Source organism: Lathamus discolor, chromosome 5, assembly GCF_037157495.1.
Source record: "Lathamus discolor isolate bLatDis1 chromosome 5, bLatDis1.hap1, whole genome shotgun sequence".
In the NCBI taxonomy this organism is placed as follows: domain Eukaryota; kingdom Metazoa; phylum Chordata; class Aves; order Psittaciformes; family Psittacidae; genus Lathamus; species Lathamus discolor.
The window spans coordinates 85,210,472-85,231,713 of NC_088888.1; the positions used below are offsets into that span (position 1 = coordinate 85,210,472).

Below are 21,242 nucleotides of genomic sequence, written 5' to 3' on the forward strand. Positions count from 1 at the left end.
CTGTTTCACATTTTCCTCTCTTCTGGCTGCAATTGCTATTGCCAGGGGGGCTTTCCCCCTTCTTAAATGTGTTTTCCCAGACGCGATACCACCATCACTGATGGGCTCAACCTTCACCAGAGTAGGTCCATCTTGGAGCTGACCAGCATTAGCTCTGTTGGACATGGGGGGAGTTTCTTGCAGCTTCCCACAGAAGCTACCCCTGTACCCCTTCTGCTACCAAAATCTTGTCACACAAACCCAGTACACTGGATTAGAGTATCATCATTTCAGTACAGAGACATGCTGAAAAATGATTTAGGAATAAAGCAAAGAATGTTTTACCTAGTTGAATCTCCAGGCATTACTTACATCAGCAGCCTGTATTTGCCTGAGCTACAGTTCATCTTGGTTACCTTCGTGTGACCTCCAGATACCAAGACCTTGCATGTCCATCTGTTTCCAAAGATGAGTTCTTCACCATGCTGTTAGAAAAGTAACACTTTCAGACTAATACGCTTATGAAGACAGCAGTACATAGTTCTTTCTGGTTCTTTGATGGACCCTACCTAGGGGACTATTCTCTCCAAGCTTCTTTTGAATTCAGCAAAAAGTCATGGCCCTGTGTTTCAGTAACAGGAAATTAGTATTAATATTAGAAGGGGGTGAAGTATGGTAACACAGGGCTAGGGTGCTTGGTGGTCTCTGTCACTATAGCTTTTAAAACCACATTAGACAAATTTTAGTAAAGATTCATGTAAGATTTTTGTGTGCTTACACATAGATCTAGGTGACATCCTAAGTCCCTTCTAGCTCTATTTTCTGTTACCTTTTCCCTTTTTTTGTTCATGCATGACTAGGTTTACTCCAGGGTAACAACACAGCATAATCTAATTGGACTAAGGAAGCTGGTTTGTTACAAATGAAAAGACTAATCCCATTGTCAAACTCCATTTTGATTCATGGGATCTTTATGACTGATAGAAATCCTTTTATGAACAATTAAAGTAAATCTGATATTTCAAGGACTAAAAAAGTAAATATTATTATTGGAATAGAACTGACTTTCAAATGTTTTTGTGCTGTGTTAAATTATAGTAAATAATTGTAGTCCATTCCTTCAGGATGATTTCCTAATAAAGATATCAGATCTTTATTTTTCATGTGTAGCATTTTCATCTGCATATACAAATGAACACAAACTGAAGACTATAATACATCTCATAGTACAATACAATGCAGCACTGGATGAACTTTCTGGTTTGGAGTGTCTCCTTACTTGTGCTGAAAAGGGGGAAATTTCATTAGGGAAAAAAAAAAACAACATAGATGCAAAATTATCAAGAAACTGAGTTTAAAGTATTGATGTAGCCTTGTTACAACAGTTCCAGAGTACATACAACAATAGTGCAAATTGCAATACAAAATCTGTTTTGTAAGTCTTCTCACTGACATCTGTAGTCATGAGAAGAGTAAATAAGTCTTCCAAGATTATGCAGCAATGAACTGTTATAAAACCTGATACTGTGGATATAGGGGACAGAAAGCAGCAGCATTCTGATTGCTCATAGCTTTTTCTGTTGTGATAGTTGTTTAGGAGCCATCCAGTTTAGAGCCAGCCTGTGTCCTTGTGAATAATGTAACAGCATTAATTCATTAGCATCACTGTAAAGTCTAGAAATCCAAGTAGATGATCAGCACTTTACTACACTGCCGTTGTACAACTGAAAAGCTTATCCATTGTTCAAAGATCTTAAGAGTCAAAATTCCTGAAAAGCTGCTAGCTATATGACAGAAATTACTTTTATATTCCATCATGTGCAGAACCTTTTTTGATAATTTTTTGGAAGAGTAACTTCATTTGAAGACTTCTGAAAAATATAATTAGAACAGTTAATTGAGAAAACCAGCGTCGGTAGCAAATGACTGTTGTACAGCAGGTAAGTTCTGGTCCTTGTTTCTGGATTCAAGTCTTCAAATGACAGCTATTAGTTTCCTTACCTGCTGATAGACATTTGGGAAGAGGAAAGAAGCCTGGCAGACTTCTGGTAAGTCTGCCAGTGTCTCTAGTGTATTTTTACTTACCACTTGTAGTGTAGTTTAGTATTCCCTGAGGTGTACAGGTATCTACCGTCGCTCCAATTAAATCCCCAGCTATAATGCTGGGGGGGGGGGGTGGTGTCCAAGGAAAAGATATAAGAAATGCTCAGTAATAATAAGTTCATTGTCTATTGCATTGAATACCAAGGAATGAGGTATTCAATATTTCTGAACAGTCTTAAAGACAAAGACATATTCTCTTGCTTAATATCTCGCCGAGGAGCTTTAGTACACAGCATTTCTCAGATTCACGTGTTCTGGTGCATTCAGAAGGAAAACACTGAGAGAGGTCAGGGATCTTGAATGTGGAATAAGTGGAATAAATTATTAAAGCAGTGATCAGATACCTTTATTTAATCAGTCAGTCCCACTGGTTTTGACTACTTGCTTTATAGTTCCTTCAGACTAGTTGTGGAGAGAATTGTCTATAGTTCAATGAAGTTCTATTATGTCCATAGTTCAATTTCATCCTTTGTTTCAAATCATGGTTAGACAAGATGTGAATTTATTTAGTAGATTTTCACATGGTTAAATCTTTTTGTGATACAAGCAGAGATTTACTCATTTCTCTCACTATGAAAATACTACTATATAGTAAAATATGTAGACATATAAATATAATCCAAGCTGCAACAGGTATAGTGGTTACACTGGTTCCTAGTAAAAGGGATACTCATTTTTATTTTCCTTACGATGCATTCTCTCACTTTTTAACCAGTATGCGCTGTATTTATACTTTGTCGTATTTCATTTTGGTTTTGTGCTTATATCCACCTGTTCATAAATAAATATTTCCTTGTATTTTATTTCCAACCTGTTGAAATCAATCAAACCAGGAAGCCTAGAATATGACATTTTATGTATCTTCACAGCAATCCACTTATCACATTCATCATCAGAAACTGTTTTCAAATGCCACTTCTCATTTATTTGATTCAATGAGCAAAATTGAATCAAATTTCATTACTTTGAAGTAGAGAAAAGTTTTCCTGTAAAACTGGATAGGATTCCTAAAATTCTGCATCATTTTCTTTGCAAATACTGTGTCTGCAGAAACTGCATATTATATTCTGAAATACTGAGTCATAGTTCTGTGTCTATGAGAAAAGTACAGTGGCATGGAGAATATTTGCACAGAAATGCCTGTGTGTCTGTGATTTTTTTGCAAATAAATAGCAGATTGGTTTCTATTTAAGATTTTGCAAAAAGTTCAGAACCCTAAGGCATCTTGCAGCTGTGATGTCTCTCCACTCCTTTGCTCGTATAACTCCACAGGCTTAATTTTTTATTTTAATTCAGATTCGTAGTAGTATTAAATCAAACATAGAAAAATGCTTGAGGCAGACGAGATCTAGTTTAACTTCAGGCATGTCGTATGCTGCTGAATAAATCCATGTCGTGGTTTAAACCCAACCACAAAAGCTTGTTCACTCACTCCCCCCCACCTTTTCTTTTTGTCCCTCTTTCTTTCCTCCCCCACCCCCTCCCACAAAGAGAGACTGTGCCCTTCCGGGTAACTCCCAGTTACCTCCCTGGGCATGACGTGCTGTGGTATGGAATACCTCTTTGGCTAGCTTAGGTCAGGTGTCCTGTCTCTGCTTCCCCCCGGCCTCCCCTGGTCCCTGGCAGAGCATGAGACTCACAAAGTCCTTGGCCAGAATAAACATTACTTAACAACAATTAAAAACAATCGGTGTTATCAGCTCTCTGCCCAGGCTGGAAGTCAAAACTCAGAGCTTGCACCAGCTACTAAGAAGGAGCAAAACAGCTACTGGTAAACCCAGGACAATCTAGTATTGCATGGAGTATTGTAATGGAGACATTCTTCTCTGTTAAAAATACTGGCTACACTCAAACTTGAGCTTTCAGGAAAAGGGAGATGTTATTCACTAAACTGTTAACCTTATTATTCTATTAGTTCTAAAGATTTGTTCAGTAAGGAACTATATTTACAAATTGAGTTTGAATCCTACAAGAAGTTCTTTTATTCAAAAGACTTCTAATCTTTCCTATGGATATAATGCTCTGTTAAGTAGAGATGTTCCAGTGTAAATTCCAGATTCCTTGGAGGATTATTTCTTCACACATTTCCATTATGAAATATTATTTTATAAAAATTGCACATATTGCAATTCATGTGAATGCAAATCTAGTTCACCTATCTTCCAAGAAGTGTAATGCTTTGGTAAATAGCTTTTGTTTCATGCCCAACTATGTGTTAAATCCTGCTGGCTCTTTCCCTTGTGTAGGAGGGAGAAGCATAACAAATGCAGTCTTACATAAAACAAATGCAGTAGCGTTAGACAGGATCATGTTAGCATAGTATTTGATTGTATCAACTGTTGATGTTGAAAGTTGTAAACTCCAAGGATTACTCAACAGAAATGATATACAGAAAGAGAAAAATAAGGGGAGATAGGAGACCACTGCCTTAAATGACACATTTAAGGAAGTGTAAAAGAATGAGATTTGTCTACTAACACTAAATCCCACCTCTAGGGATCCTTGTGAATTATCCTGCATGTTAGTTCAGCTGAAGAATCTGTTACCTGAAGCTAAACCAGACTGGAATATACCTATAAGGAGTGCTAAAGTTTTGTTTATCTATGTTTGTCTGAAGTATGGATGCTGACTGCAAGCAGACAAAGGCCATGAATCCCTCTTCAGAGAGCACCAATCCTAAAATGTAATATTGGTTCACTCTCATGTTGCTGAGTGTTGTTGACTGCCACTCTCATGTTGTTGGAGCAAGTCCAGAGGAGGGCCACGAGGATGATCAGGGGACTGGAGCACCTCCCGTATGAAGACAGGCTGAGAAAGTTGGGGCTGTTCAGCCTGGAGAAGAGAAGGCTGCATGGAGACCTCATAGCAGCCTTCCAGTATCTGAAGGGATCCTACAAAGATGCTGGAGAGGGACTCTTCATCAGGGACTGTAGTGATAGGACAAAGCGGAATGGGTTCAGACTTAAACGGGAAGTTCAGCTTAGGTATAAGGAAGAAGTGCTATTACTGTGAGGGTGGTGAGGCACTGGAGTGGGTTGCCCAGGGAAGTTGTGGATGCTCCATCCCTGGCAGTGTTCAAGGCTGGGTTGGACAGAGCCTTGGGCAACACGGTCTAGGGTGAGACGTCCTTGCCCATGGCAGGGGGGTTGGAACTAGATGATCTTAAGGTCCTTTCCAACCCTAGCTGCTCTATGAACACAGAGAGGGAAGACTCTCAAAAGTTAGTTTTACTTCTTCAAAGGCTAGGTTGGAAATTTTTCAACTGTTTATGACTCTGAACCATGGAACTTCACTGGCATGAGCTGAATCTCTAGTTTGGACCAATTGAGTATTTCACAAAAGAAGACTGACTGGCTTCTTGTAATAGCTGAGTTACAACTCCAAGGTCGACCAAAAGCCTCTTTTCTAAATTGACTAGCTCTTTCCCAAACATTTTCTAATAAAAAAAATCCTGTAATATTCTGGAATGTACTCTCACAGTTAAAAAGTACAACCATTAAGAAAGAAAAATAAGATACAATAATGTCCTTACAGAAATAAAAAATAAAAAAATCTGTTAAGTGTAGCTCAACAGGGCTAAATGAAAGTCTTTCACTTTCTTAGGATCTTTTCATAGACTACAGAACACTTCAACTATATAGATTCACATGTTAGTAGTATTTAAAGCAGATGAACCCTTTCTTGTACCTTTCAGCTTTGGCTTTAGTGGGCCCATTGTATGTTTGTAACCACATTTTGTGCTTCACAGTTAAAGACTAAAAGTTAGATGCTTCTCTCAGCAAGTAAAAGCAAAGACAAAAAGAGAGAAAGGAAGAACACACACCCACCCCCACCCCCCGAAAAAACATGGTGGAAAGAGAAGTACTCAAATTCTTCAGTTCTTGCAAGATTCTGCTGCCTTATATCACAGAAGCTGTAAGAGCAGCCAGGGAACCAGATGGAAATGTTGCTAACTCAGGGTTTCTTGCCAGCAGCTCTCTGCAGGTTCAGAAAGAGATTGATCAAAGGCTAATGCAGTCTGTTCATTAATGTCGTGATTTCCTGTGCCTAAAGCCGTTGATCTCTGAGTGGTGAACATCACCCTTCCTGGAGGTGATTTGTTGACCAAAGAGTCACAGTTTTGTGGCTTCTTCAGTCTTAAGTCTTTTGTTTGCAGCTCTCTGCTTAAACTGCCTTAAAGCAGCATTCTCTACAGTTTTTTGGATAGCAAGTTGTGTGGTTTCCCATGGTGTTGACACAGTCAAACTGGAATTCCTTTTTGCTTAGCTAATGTCAATTTGGAAAAGCCCCAGTTAATGAGAGGTTAAAAGCCTATGTCTGTTTTTAAGGTTGCTGTTTAGATGCAGAGTCTCTGTATTTGAGTCTTTCTCGTATAATAGATATCCGACCAGATAATTCAGGTTGGAAGGCACCTCAGGGGGCCCTAATCTCTCAAGTAAGGAACATCTTTCCTGTTCTTTTTTTTTTTTTTTAGCTGGCTTTACGTGCATGAAGGTATCACAAGTTTATGGACATTTTGATCCCAAATCATTAAAACTAACAGGTTCAAAAGTACTAACTGAAACCAAAAGTTAAACATAATTAGGTTATGATTATGAAGATTAACAGTATATTTATTATTAATCTTCAAGCCCTCAGAAGGAGGACAAAATCATACATCTTTGTTGCAAAAAAAAATCATATACATAGAGAAAAATTACACGAGGCTTCTCAGACTGCAAGCCATTTGAAATATAAAAATAATTAATTCTGAGATTCACAGTCACATGTACATCAATTCTTCCATGACAGGTACTTTTAGAAGGTTACTAAATAAGTCATGGCACATCGAGACCTTTATGTTTCAGAAATCTGGTGTTATGGTGCAGTGCTTTGAAAACTTAGAAGTAAAAGCTGAGAAGTTGTTAATGAGTTAATCTTACCTGCTTTATAAAATGTATTGCATCCTGCTTTCAGGTGGGTGCATGTACTCCAGTAAATTACACTTCTTGTTGCTTGAATGTAATGAATGCTAATGACAGATAATGGTGTCTTGTTTCCAATTAGCACTATCAAGAGAGACTGAGGTTTCTAGAGCTCATGATCACTGTATTTTCCAGGAACAGCCTGAGAACTTTAAAATTATATAAACAAGCTTTATTTATGCTGAATGCATTTGCTGATTGTTTCCTTTCACAGTTGGGCATAATGTGAACAAGCTACATCTCTCTGTAATTCAGTAATTTAAAAAAAGACCTTATGTACATGAAGCCATATTCTATAACCTGTTTTTATTAAACATCATTCATTGTTAACTTTCTTAAAAAATACAGTGAAATGGGTACAAATAAATGAATGTGATAAATTACAGTGAATATTCAGAAAGGTTTAATAAAACACGCTAATGTATAAGCAGTCTGACTCACAAAATGTGAGTTTAAATCAAGTATTTCATACTAAGAAACACATTTTCTTCACTTAGGTGTTGTTCGAAACAGTTTCTAGTAAGAGTTGGCAAGAGACTAAATACCACTTTGGCTGAAATCTATGAAAAATGTGTATTGTTCAGGGAAATAAAGTTGCAGCTCTTGGACCACTATCATGTATTATGCAATGAATTATGTGTTTTCAGAAATATGTGAAGTATTGTGCTCACAGACATCAAATATGCAGTGTATAACAAATCACTTCCTTTCTACACTTGCAATACAGCTTGTTTCTTATTATAATGGTTTGTGTATTTGGAACCTCATATTCCATCGATAATGTATTCCAGTTTGGAATGTTCACTGTGCAAGATTTTTATCTTACATCCTTATTGTTTATATAATTGTGTGTTTTGCTCTAATAAAAAATGTGCAACAACAATAATATAGCAATGAATTTTCACCTGCTCTTGCAAGTCTTGAGTTTTACTGGATGTTGTATTGCTAGTAATAGCTCACAGCCCTGCTCTGTTATGATTGAAAGCAGGACAGCTGTTGATAACTTACTGGCCTTTGGATTGGGTCGCAAATGCACTCCTTTTAAAGCTGACCTTTGGATGAAGCCACTTTGTTTTGTAAAATACATCAGGAAGAAATATTAGCATCTTATCTGCTGACAGATGAGAGTTCTGGAGTTCCTTCTCCTGTAACTCCACTCACTAGTCCAACACCCTCCTCTACCCAGCAGAGAAGGCAGTATGCCAAAATGCTGCTGCTTGAATTATATTACACAAGATTTTTCATAGGGCTGTCTACAAGATATTGCTGGTATCTCATTTATCTGTTCTGAACATTTCAAATAGTTTCCTAGTCGTAAACCACAAGCTTTGTAGATATGACTGGATGCATGATTTAACCCTGGTGCTGCTAGCCCTCTAGTTCACCTTACATAATCCTGTAATTTTTATTTAACTGGCTACTAGAATCATTGCAAAATTGTACAGAAAGCTTAGTATGATCAACAAATAAAAGATGCATTCTTCCTGTTTGTTTCTTGCACTACCTCCATAGGAGGATGAATATATTTAATATATACATATACACTTATAATTAATTTCCAAGCAATTGGATGGCTCTCATTATCCCGGAAGGCAGTTCTCTGCAGTGATTATTTCCTATAGAGCTCAGCAGGCATTGGGAAAAATCTTTAGAAGTTTTAACTTCATTTTCATTCATGTCACTCGTATGTCCACTTTCTGCAACTGCTTCAGCAAATGAATTTCATCTGCCTGAGATACTGACATCAGCGTACTATCCGCTCATATAAATTACTTCTGGCTAAATTGCTAAATTAATGCACAGTGATTACAGTTGCATTTTCAGTTAAAAAAAAACACAAATACTTGTAGCTGAAAACTGACTGTGAGAGCTGTGCCTAGCCAGTCAGGGGATAGCGTGTCCTGAATCAAAACAGCTTGAATGTCAGTTGCCAGATATGCACAATCAGTGCATTGAAGTGAGATAAGCATATGAATTATTCTCAGAAACTATTCCAAGAATAGTTCTGGATAGCTTCTAAGTTCGAGAAATTAAAAATCTGATTACAGGCTGTTTGTGAACAAATACGTCAAAATTAGTTTAAGAAAATAATTGTTACATATTGGTTGTTTATTGCATTTGTAAAATGTTTTTATTTGCAATCCACTGTCAACTAACCTTCTCTTTCAAGTGTAAACTAATATTTTTTAAATGATAATCCAATATGGAAAATTGCCTGGGCAATACTGCTATAAATAATGCAATATTGAGCTGATTGCCTGCTTCTGTTCTTTTTGCAAGAGTCTTACCTCACACAGTGTCCATCAAAAAGAAGCACAAGTGACAACAAAAAATTGACAAGGAAAGTGTTATATTTTCTGTTTGGTCTACTGCAGACAGAAGAAATACAGTAGAGTTCATGAAGGTTTTAAGTTTTTCTGAGCAGAGGCTGATTCTTGTTATGTCTACCTGATATCTGGTAACAGTAGTAGTCAGATCTTGAATTTAGTACCAGGTACCAAAACCACAGCACAAACTGTAAATAATAATAACAGTCAAGCAAAAATGTGAATAATTACATTTCAGTTTCATTAGTTCTTAGAGGTCAAATTTTCTGGATGTCCACTCCAGGTAGTAGCTGGGATTGTTGATTATCAGGATGCAACTATGACCTGAAATCTTTTGATAGCATGTTAATATGACCATACATAATTTTTGTTAATTGTTTTGGAGAAATCTCCAGGAACTCGCCAACAAAGTTTAAGTTGACAAGCAGGTATTCTTTATTGCAGCACTGGGAACAAAAAGCAGTGAAAAAGTGGGTTGGAGATAATTAAGTCTGATTTTCCACTCGACTCTCGCTACTTTCAATATCCGTTTTATTGATTATGTATTTTATTAATTACTATATAAAACATTCAGTGGGTGTCCAGTGACTGCATAAGGAAGAAGGCTGTGGAGAATCAGGTTTCTTTCTACATGCAGTGGAAATACGGCATCTTCAGAGGCAAGGCTGAAAACCTGTTGGTGTTTGCAGTAAAGATAAGGTTCCACATAATACGATACAGTCAGCTTTGGGGAAAATAAACTATGCTGAGTTTGATCCTGCATAAATGTTTGGAATTGCAGGTAAATGAGATTGACACCTCTTCGGCAGTTTAGCAATAGTGAATATTAAAGTGGGTGGTCTTTCTTTAGACCTAATTTTTTCAATCAGAATTTCTGTCAGTGTTTGTGACATCTTCTAGGTTTAATTATTTAGGGCCAAATATATTTTATGCTCAGTAGATAAGAAATGTGATGTGCTCTACGATAGCTGTTATTGTCACTGATACATTTTCCTTCATGTTTTTTAAATTCTCACTAACCTGAAACTAGCTGGTCTATTCTATCATGTATACGTGTTAAAACACACTTAATTTCTGTGCTGTGTTTTTTTTTTTTTTTTTTTGAGTTGATTACCTGTAATAATAATGACATGTCTATCTGAATCTGTTACAGTGTGCCTGAATATTATGACTATGGTCATGGAACAAGTGAAGAGGCTTACGACAGCTACGGTAAGGTCTATTCTATCTTTGGCAAAAGTGTGAAATCAAAAGAAAAAAATTTGTCACTGACAACTCAGAAATTACTTCCCCATACTTGTCCTTCTTCTTTGCTTTTACAAAGACTAAGAAAAATGGATTTGTGTATCTTTAGGGTGAATGAGTTTTGACTTACTGAAGTAGGACCAGATCATAGAATTATAGAATGGTTTTGGTTGGAAAGGACCTTAAGATCATCAAGTTCCAACCCCCCTGCCAAGGGCAGGGTCACCTCACACTAGACCATGTTGCCCAAGGCTCTGTCCAACCTGGCCTTGAACACTGCCAGGGATGGAGCATTCACCACTTCTTTGGGCAACCCATTCCAGTGCCTTACCGCCCTCACATTAAAGAACTTCTTCCTTATATCTAACCTGAACTCCCCCTGTTTAAGTTTGAACCCACTGCCCCTTGTCCTATCACTACAGTCCATGATGAAGAGCCATGTTGACTGGCACCAACCACCTTGTTGGTTTTCAGGTGCCTTAGCATGGTTTCCAGGTGATTCTGCCCCATGATCCTGCCAGGCACAGAGGTGAGGCTGACAGGTCTGCAGTTCCCTGGGTCTTCCATTTTCCCCTTCTTGAAAATAGCGGTTATATCTCACTTTTTCCATTCATCGGGAACTTCACCTAACTGCCATGGCTTTTCAGATATGATAGACAGTGGCTTGGCAACTTCATTTGCCATCTCCTTTCAGGACCCATGGATGGATTTCATCAGGTCCCGCAGACTTGTGCGCATTCAGGTTCCTAAGATGATCCTGATCCTCTCCTACAGTGGACTTGACTTAAGGTCTTCATTCTCACAGTCCAATCAATTTCAATCAAAATTACAAAGCAGATTAATCACAGTTACAGGTCAATTTAACAGCAACACTGAAGTTTCTGATTAGTATCTGAATATATTTCAGTGCTAATTTTCAGTCTGCTTGATGTGCCAACTATACTATGCATCTGCTACTGTCATATGCATCACTTCAACCAGCAAGTTTGAAATAAATACAAACTTAATCAAAGTGGAGGAAAAGGTGCTGTACTACCATGGGGACCTCCAATGCACCAAGATAAAGGAATACCTTGTGCTACACACAGCACTATGACTAGAGGGAGTGCTGTATTCTTTGCATCTCCCCACTTTGTGTCTGAGCTGAAGTAGTTCCGTTTCATGGAAACCAAGGGCAAGAGAGGAAAAGAAAACGTTGCTCTGATGTGTACAGTCCATTTTCTAGGTCTGTTGTTTGATATTAGTGACAATAGAATCTAGTACATCTTTTCCTATCAATATTTTTTCAGTGCATTGTACCATCAGATCACGGCACAGTAAATCTTAGTTTGACATTTTCACTGAAATAAGAGGGCAAAGCTGACTATTGTCAGATTAAAGACTGACCCTAGTATATTCAACGGAGATGTTATGCTTGATTTGCTACTAATAATAAAGTATCATAAGTTTGCATGGTGACTTACAGAGCATTGTGAAAATCAGACCTGCTGGAGTAAAAGTTGTAGTAAAGCGATATAAGGATTGCTGCTTGAAAAAAATAATTTTATTCATGCAGCTGTGAAGCAAATGTCATTGTAATGCAAAGTTGCAGTTTCCTTTGTACAGAAATCACAAGACACTGCTGAGACATTGTCAAAATCATTGCATTATATAATTAAAAATAACAATGTTTTGTGTAATCAGTACTCATACTACAGTTGGGTAATACCGTGTTCGTTCAAGTACATTTTCACTGTTAAAGAAGTAGTAACAATAACATCTTATCTTTATGAATGTGTGTGATTCGGTTACCCTTTGTTTTGTTTCCTTTTTGTACGTACTTTTTTATACCTGCAGTGAAAAAGGCCTTTCCTCCCCTCTGCAGATCCCCTGACTACCACTTCTCTCAAATGCATCGTTAAGGTTTTGGGTGGTGCAGAAAAGCATAGTCTGAGCTCAGTGAGAATTACCCACTGTTTAACTTTTAACTAGGCACCCCCACACTGAATCTTGTGTGTTTGGGCAAGACATTTAATGTCACTCTTCCTCCAATCCCTTGTTTGTAAAACCAGAAGAATATTACTTGTTTTCCCAGCAGGGGTTTTGAATGGACTAATTAGCTAAGGCTTACAAAGTGTTCAGAGAGTGGAATGATGACTAAATTTATGCTCTGCATGAAGCTTTTTTTGTTTTTCTCATTTAGCATCTGAAACAAACTCAAAATGCCTGGGTTTGCTTTACTAGACTTGTCGTAAAATATATGGTTGATAAGTGTGGAATTTCTGTTATGCCTAAGCTATTTTCTGAGCTGCCATTTGAATACAAAGGTCTAGAATAGTGTTAGCAATAACCCAGAATAAACTTTGAAATTGAATAATATTCCAGGTAGCAATTTTGCTACTTTCTGAAATCGCATACATTTACATGTGAGTGTTCATGCTCCTGTTGGTTCACTTATTCAGCAAGCTAGTATATTTGCTAGTTCTGTGCTCTGGAAATCTGTAAATGAGCTTTCTTCATCCCAGAGTAACCTCCATTTGTCTGAGAAGGTAATCTGAATATACAGAGCTGTAGAATATATGCTTTACTTCCTCACTTTCTGAATTCTTGATGCATATACTGATGTTCTCTCTGTATCTGACTTTTTCAGTGCCTCCCACCTAGCTAATATACAGCCTGGTGCCAACCCTTCTCATCCTCATGTAGCTTTTACCCTAATTCTCTGTTTCCAGGAGAATTTCAGGATGTTTTGCATTTCTTTGTGAGTCTTCTGAACCCATCCCACTGTATGAAATCAGCTGTCCCTTCATTTTTCACCTACAGTAATCAACACAGTCTTTCTTTCGCCCCATTTCAGTTTCACACCTTGTTTTACCTTCCACAACACGGCTTCAGCGCTCTTTTCTGGCAAAATCTGAATAACACCACACACAAATAGCACATAAATATACAACTGGTGTCTTCTTGTTGTCTTTTAGATGTTTTGTGTAATGACTTTTCACCCTTACCTTTTCCAATAACAGTATCTGAATTATCAAAAATTGAATAGCTTGTCTTGTCTTCTATTTTCTGCTGTGCATCCTCTTGCTTCCAACTTATCGTTGAGTACAGTTCTCAGTCCTGAGAAGGTTTTCTTTTATTCTTTTTCATGAAGTAGATTTGCCTAAATAACAATGCTATTTCATGCTTACAATTTTTTTTTTTTTTTTTTAAATACAAAACAGAGCTCTCTGTATTTTGTGAAGTAATTTACAGCACCATAGTATCCCTGTACGAGCTGCCTGCTATTATTTCCTTTCTATGTGGATGCCTGAGAAGTATCACGTGGTTTTTTGTCTCATGGGTTCTTCTAAGTTCCTTTTACAAGAGCTTGTGGAGAATTCTTTCTGGGGGCACTGTTTCCTCAGAAGTTCTCAAGATTTGCACGTTTAGGGATTGTTCACGGTAGGGTTGCAGAGATCACAGGGGTGTTTCAGAGAAGAGCCCACCTGAACCATGTTGTTCTCAGGAAACCATCTTTCTTTTGATTAGATGGAAGCGCTAAACAAGAAAGGGCCCAAGTCACTTACCTGAGGCTAGGCAAGATGAATTCTTACATGCTATTCACCACTGTAAAATCCACAACTTAACTGCCTTGACTCCTTTTTCAGTTTCTGATGTGAAGGTTCCTGGGAATTTGATCCCCTTCAGCCAAGGAACATCCCAAGACAATAGCATAGTCAGCTGAGAAGGATATATGTAGAATCCCACTATTTCCCATGACTTAGGAATGTTCTGTGAATGAAAATATAGAACACAGAAACCCCTTATGCAGCACAACTCTATTGTGATTTGATATGCTTGCCACCCAGTCTCTCAGAGGATCAAAGTACAGGCACTTTAAAGCATTCCCTGAAGCAGCCTCTGGGCACCTGGAAATACTCTACTAAGGAATTATGAGATTTGTACAATTTTTTTTAGGATCAGGATTATACAGCTGCTGCTAGAGAATTTTGAAGATCGTTGTTCTGGGTTGAGGAAGATAAATTTGGGCCATATGCCTGAAAATATCTTGTGGACATAGCCCTTATAAGCTTCTTCATGTGAGTGATAAAAAAATATCTTTAGCAGGAACTTTAAAACTAAAATGTTAATCATTTGGAATACTGTACAGGTTTCAAAAACGTAAAGCATCCTCATCTCTAATCACACTCGCTAAACATGTATGATACTTTGGCTACTGAAGGTCTTGATATTTGCAGATACAAATTTAAATCTAGCAGTCTAAACAAAGGTGACGACGTCATTTTAATTTGATGATGCTTATGTTTTAAAATAAGAGGCATGAAATTGGATTAACTTACGAACAAGAAGTTTATATCCGTTACTCTCATTGCACTTTAGTAATATTGTGGTTTCCCTTCTGGCACTGTTGTCATCTAAGGAGGTATCTATTTAAAGCCTTTATTTAAAGTTTTAATGATATAAATCCTTTGGGATAAAATGGACAACTAAAAATTTGGTAACTGAGAAGCTTCCCTGCCCATTTGTAATGTCATGCCTGAGTCCAAAAGCACCTTCACTGGGCACGACCACTATAAAGGAAATAACTTTTGTAAACTGTCATGTTCCCATTTCTTTCTCCTTTTCCATGGTTTTTACAGGAACCAGCATTCTTGATACAAGTGTTGTGCTTGTTGTGCTATGTTAGGCCACTTTAGAAAGATAACAGAGATGGTAGGACTTGCTAGCAAGGTGCATCCAGTACGTTATAAGCTACATTAATTATATCTGACCTGCCTCACTGTTGGTTTATCTGAATCCTTTTTCTCCCTTGCACTGATCGGAACACTCAAGGCTTTAGTTATCAGTTACTATTTCTGTTTTAGCTATTCCAGAGGCTGGGGTCTCTAGTAGACAAGCTTTGCCATTTTCTGCTGCAGAAGGCCGAAGAAGAGGCTCCTGCCTTCACTTCAAAAGGTTGAAACTGCCATAGCGAAGATGAAGGAAAGTAGGAGTGTGCCTGTTCTCAGATGCTATAGTTCGTAGCCTGGTGCATATACTGCCTTGTGTATTGCCTGGAAATGATGATGATTTATGTTTTTAATGCTAGGTCATGAATGGCAGTATCTGAGAGATCAGTATGCTTGGACTTCTGTTGTTACTACCAGAAAAGCAGAAACATTAGGTAGAGGGTGAAAAGGGAGGCTTAAAATCTGTAACTTTCTAAAGCACCACAATTAAATTAGAATAACACTATCTGCCAAAAGCCTTAGGCAAGAGTTAGGAAGGTTAATCTATACCTTATCACCGACGCAAAAAGGGAAGACATAAGTGAACTCCACTCACACTCCTGCTAGTGCACAGGAAAAGCTTGCAAGGCTGATTACTGCACGTGCTGCCATTGAGGCAGGAAGTGTCCTATCTTCACCAAAAATTTTCATATGTACACGTTTTCTCTAATTACCACATTTTGTAGTGCATATTCTACTCCAGTTCAGCATTAAGGGCTTGCTTACTTGTAAGCAACAATACTTGGTTTTAAAATAACTTCATCTTCAATTAAAATTGGAGAAGGAAACTTTTTGGTGTAATTCCTTTTAACACAAGATATCATTTAAGTTGTAACACCTTGCCACAATGATTTAACTACTTCACAAATAATTCCCTGCCAATCACTCAGTATGAAAGCTTTGCAGTTGTAATAACAGTTAGTTTACTAAGTAGTTCTCTACACAGACAGCACTTTATAAGCAAATTCTTTATAGGACCAACACCTAAAAATGCACAGTAATATTCCACTGCTTTTTTTATTATCTTGCTTATTTTTTAATTTTGTGTTTGTCCTGAGGAGTGTATTATATAGTAATTTGGGGGGGTTTAATAACAGTGATAGTTTCTGCTGAACAAATAAAGTAAAAATAAATATATAGTGATGAAATTTGAGGAGGAAAGAATGTATGGAGGGTTCAAACATCAGGAATTCTGATAAATAGGTTGATTGAAGAGATGTTACCTTAGGAGCCACAAATTCTCATGCTTCATTACAAGACATGAGCATGTTCATTTCATGGAGAAACTCAAGTAACTACCATCCTAGTGTGAAATAAACTGTGTATTGATTAATCTATGACAGTGACAAAGCCAGATGAAGCCATGATGCAGTGTATACAGAGTAGTATTTGTGTATTTTGAAGAAGTATCAATTCTTAGTAATTGCTTTGTAGGCAAAGATAAGAGCTTTGTTCAGCTGTCAAGTCCAAGTTCTTTCTTCATTTTTAATATTAACTTTGGTGTTGTAGGTCATTGGTCCTAATATTCATTATGTTCAGGGTGCCAATGGATTCTTTACCCTATTTTCTTTTTTCTAGGCTAGTCTTAAAATGTAGGAAATCAGATTCTCAAATGAGGTTGTGATAGATATGCAGATGTAAGAGACAGGTTGATTCTTCTCATTACAGTATTTGACTTCGCACAGCTTGTGACTACAGGCAAGATTGTTGCTAACACTAATTATAAAGCCTTACTAATGTGCACTGATTGTGCGTTTATATCATCTGAGCACATATATTTTGTATCAGGTAGAAAATATCACTGGCAACATACCAAAGAAAACTTTCTTTGGTTTCTAAGTCTTGGAGCATCTTAGCATTGATGAGGCATCTCAGAGGCAACAGAACACAGATTGTGCCAGTGTGGTGGGATTTTTCTGCTGTGCCTCTACAGAGCACCTGGCAGGCACGTTAGCACATGGACCTGTGCTTCTCCACTAGCATAGGATCAGGAGTGCTCTTTTGAATCAGATTTTCCAGTTGTCTCCATTTGTTGCTCTTCTTTTCACAGCACTGAGCGGGCTCAAAGTACAGGACTTCTTGTTCGAAAATAAACCAGAAGACACCTTCCCACTGTTTGTGAGAATTCAGTTCAGAGGCTCAAACTAGGGCCTGTCTGAAATGGAAGGTCTCTGAAAGCTGTATAGAGTGAACATCAGGTCCTCAGCATCAGCTGTTTCACTCTGCAAATCATTCCTATTTGTATGCACTGTGTGCCAATATTGATATAGCACCTGAGTCCTGATGCCTCTCCAGCTGTCCAGACTAACAACCTTGCTATGTGTGCCATGCGTCTGTCCCTGCTGTCCTTGTTTCAGACTGCATGACCACCTTTATTCTGGGCCAATAGAGGCATCTGATCATTCCCTGGGTATGAGACAGGCAGGCACCCAGCCCTGGAACTCAGAAGTGGTCCTGAGCCTTCCCGTACAGTGCTGTTTTTCTCTCACCAGAAACAGGAGTTATTGAAGACTTCTACTGCATATGGACAGAAGATATACCAAATAAATTGCCCTCTTTTAATCTTCTATTTCAGTCATTCCTATACTTAAGGTATCAGAGATCCAGTTCCTACGCTGTGGGACAGAATGAACTGTCAAAAGCATTTCCTTGATTTTCTGCAAAATTTAATCAATTCTTTTACTGGAGGAATCACCTTAGCTGTCTCCCAAATAGTATTCATTCCCTTAGAAGAGATTTATGGTTTTCATAAGAGCATGATTTTGAAGTTCTGCAGGAAAAGGAGCACATTTTGAATTGGCTATGACAGCTACTGTGGGGATGATACTGAAGTTATTGCTGTTTTGTCAAATCAGTGTTTTAATTAGGCTATAATTCTTTAGAAAGTTCCATATTTAAATCTGTCACATTCTTTTAACTGACTGTATATCCTGAAACTTTTGTACTTCAGTTATTCTACTACAACACTGAAAAAAGTCCACATGTAGCCTGAGAAAAGAGAGTGCTTTTAATTTTTAGCAGCTTGTTGTGCTTCCTCTATTACTCCTGAATTATAAATCATTTTCTATGTCAGAATAAGTAAATCATGCAAAACTTTCTTATGTAGTATTTCAAATGGTAATTTCACTGCCTTTCACTATGGGAGCCATAGAGTGGAGAATCCAAGACATAAGTCCTGTTATAGTGATGTGCATGTATTGTTGACCATGTATATAATTCCAGACACAGTATAACACTGCACGTTTCATGTTCACCGTAAAATGATAGAAAAATAATTTACTGAAAATAAGAGAAAGGTAAAACTCTCTCCACACTGTCACATTCACACTCTCCTCACAGCAGCACAGATAGTAGTCTGTCTCACGTTGCAGTTTCTCTACTACTACCTGTGTGCTCTGATGCTGCTCCTTCCCTGTCTGAGGCTGATGTTCACTGAAACAGTGGCTGAAGCTTTTTAAGAAATCTTGTACAGGAGCCAGTGCTCCTCTTGCTCCCATTACTTTACCCCCAGGGAGAGCTGGCAGAGTCGATGAGCACTCCTCATCCACTCCAGTGCTAAATCAGCTGAAGGATTTCTGTGATTCTCCACTACCAGTTTAAGCTAGGACAGCTCACAATACTAAAGCACATTTGGAGTACCCATGCAGTCTAATTTGTTAGCCCTCCTGAAAAGAAGGGGCTGTCAGACTTAGGGACAATAGTTTTTTAGAACAGTTGTAGCTGATTTCAGAAAATAGGCTACTAAATCACAAGGTTTTCCAAATATTTCTAGTTTTGAAACCATATATATTATATAAGCAGTAGGTTTAGTGAAATAAGTGGCGTTTAGCATGGTATAAGTAAGCATAGTGGGTTTGAGCCTGTGTTTTGAACACATTTTTGTCTTCTGACAAGATTCCACATTTCAAATAAGAAAGGTACCATTTGTGGTTTGAAGGATAGCCACTTCAGCTATTCTCACTAAAATTATTAAATACATTGATACACAGGCAGAGCATCCTGTGTGTGTTTCAGGCTTTGCAGATAAGCGAAAGAGAGCAGGAGAGGAAAGAAAGAAAAAAAAAAAAAAGTAGATGTTCTTAAAAAACAAATACAAAACTTGTTCCTGACTTTTTGTCTGAAGTAATGCTTCTCCAGTTATAGCACAAGAAAAGTGCAGGTGTCTTCTGTGTGAATTTATGGGGTGAAAGCCTGGCCTTGCTAATGTTAGTTAACTTCAGTCATTAGCTTGTGTAGGGCAAAGTTTCCAACCATTGCTTAATACTTTGTCTCCACCCATCTTTTCATGGAGAGAGAAGTTTGGAGGCTTACTAGAAGAAAATCTCACTGTTCTCATTTTGAAGTTAAATGTCTGGTTTCTATTGGTTCTTCTGCTCAGCACATCTGTAGCACTTTCACTGCTCAGGCAATTTAATTACATGTCAGAACACCCTAGGGAGGTAGGTATTCCTGTCTCATTCTACCACTGAGAAAGCCATACCACAAAATATTAAAGTTATCCAAGGGCACTGAGCAAGCAAGAAGTAGAGCTACTAATCAGAATTCACAAATTCCGCTTACACTCCATCTCTACTGTGGTGTGCTCTCTCCAAATATATGCAATATGACCTTCCAAAGAAGAGATTTTTTTTCTCCTCATAGGAACGAAAACTACTTTATTCTGAACTAAAAGCAGTTTCTATGGTTTTAATACCACTGAAAGCTAATAAATAAAATTATACCATTATCTTAATTGCTGTTATATACTTAAGTATCTAAACAGAATAGCTCTTTCTATCTCTTCTTGGCTACCTGTCCCAAAATAATTGACCAAAGATTAATAAAATTGTGCCCAAAAATTGTGGGCAATATTCAGATGTTAAATAAGTTACCAGGAAGAAGTGATCAGGTCTTTACTATTACAGAGTACAAACAATGAATATAAAGGTAAGATTATTAAGAAACAACATATTCATATGCAAATCACATGCTGTTAACGCATATATTTCATTTTAAAGCATCCATTCATATGATCTGTGCTTTAATTACCTGTATTGTTGCCCTCTTTGTTAAAGTTTTACCCAGTTCTGGAAAATTCCATGACAAGGATGCAGAATGTAGACTGAAGAGTAGAAAAAAAAGTGCTCTGAATATGCACTTTTCTCGACTCTTGTACTTGAAGGCACTTTTTATGTGATGATATCCACTGCCTGGGGAAGGATAGATGAACCACTGTGAATTTTCCTGTGCTTTCAGTACTACATAGGTAAAGTAGTAAGACAAACAAGCTCATACACTTCAACAACTGTTAAAATTACACCATTTAGTGACCCCACGTTCAAAGGAATTTTGCTGGTTAAAAACTGGGACCTTATTTTTCATTTTGACTCTCCAGTAAGAAGAAAATCTAACTTAAGTCTTGTATTTAAACAGCAAATCGCAGCTACTGAGTCTACTAGGAATTGATTAAACAATAATCTTTAAAGATAGTCTCAGCTAATATATCAATGTCTATAAAAAATACTGGAAGTATTTATATAATTCAATGAGCACAGTAACTAAGAGTCAATCTGAATTTTAAAAAGTAGTGCAAAAATGCTAACATATAATTTCGATCAATCATAAACCAAGGGTGCTGATTGCCTGTGATAATAGCAATTACTTTATTCATCCTAAAGTTGAGCTTCAAATATCGATTCACAGGGAGCATACAGCAAATTGAAAGAAGTATCCAGGGTAATTAAAGAGGCTATGCCCGTGATTTCACATTTCTGATTAAGGTAGCCACCAAAATTTGCTATGACACTCGTTACTGCACCTAAAATAATCCTCATGTCCAAGCATACTCAGATTCCTCAGCTATAAATCATCATGCTGCCATAACTTGCAACTTT

General features: G+C 37.6%; 1 protein-coding gene across 4 annotated transcripts in view; it reads left to right on the top strand.

The window, feature by feature from the left end:
- KHDRBS2 (KH RNA binding domain containing, signal transduction associated 2) overlaps window positions 1-21,242 on the top strand; it is a 372,973-nt gene that overhangs the window by 313,183 nt on the left and 38,548 nt on the right. For all 4 annotated transcript variants that reach the window (XR_010613228.1, XR_010613227.1, XR_010613229.1 and 1 more), the window contains exon 8: window positions 10,527-10,585. Coding sequence is in view for 1 of the 4 variants with exons in the window: in XM_065681469.1 (XP_065537541.1) it covers window positions 10,527-10,585 (59 nt within the window). In the remaining 3 variants the exon portion in view is untranslated. The remainder of the gene's footprint in view (window positions 1-10,526; window positions 10,586-21,242) is intronic.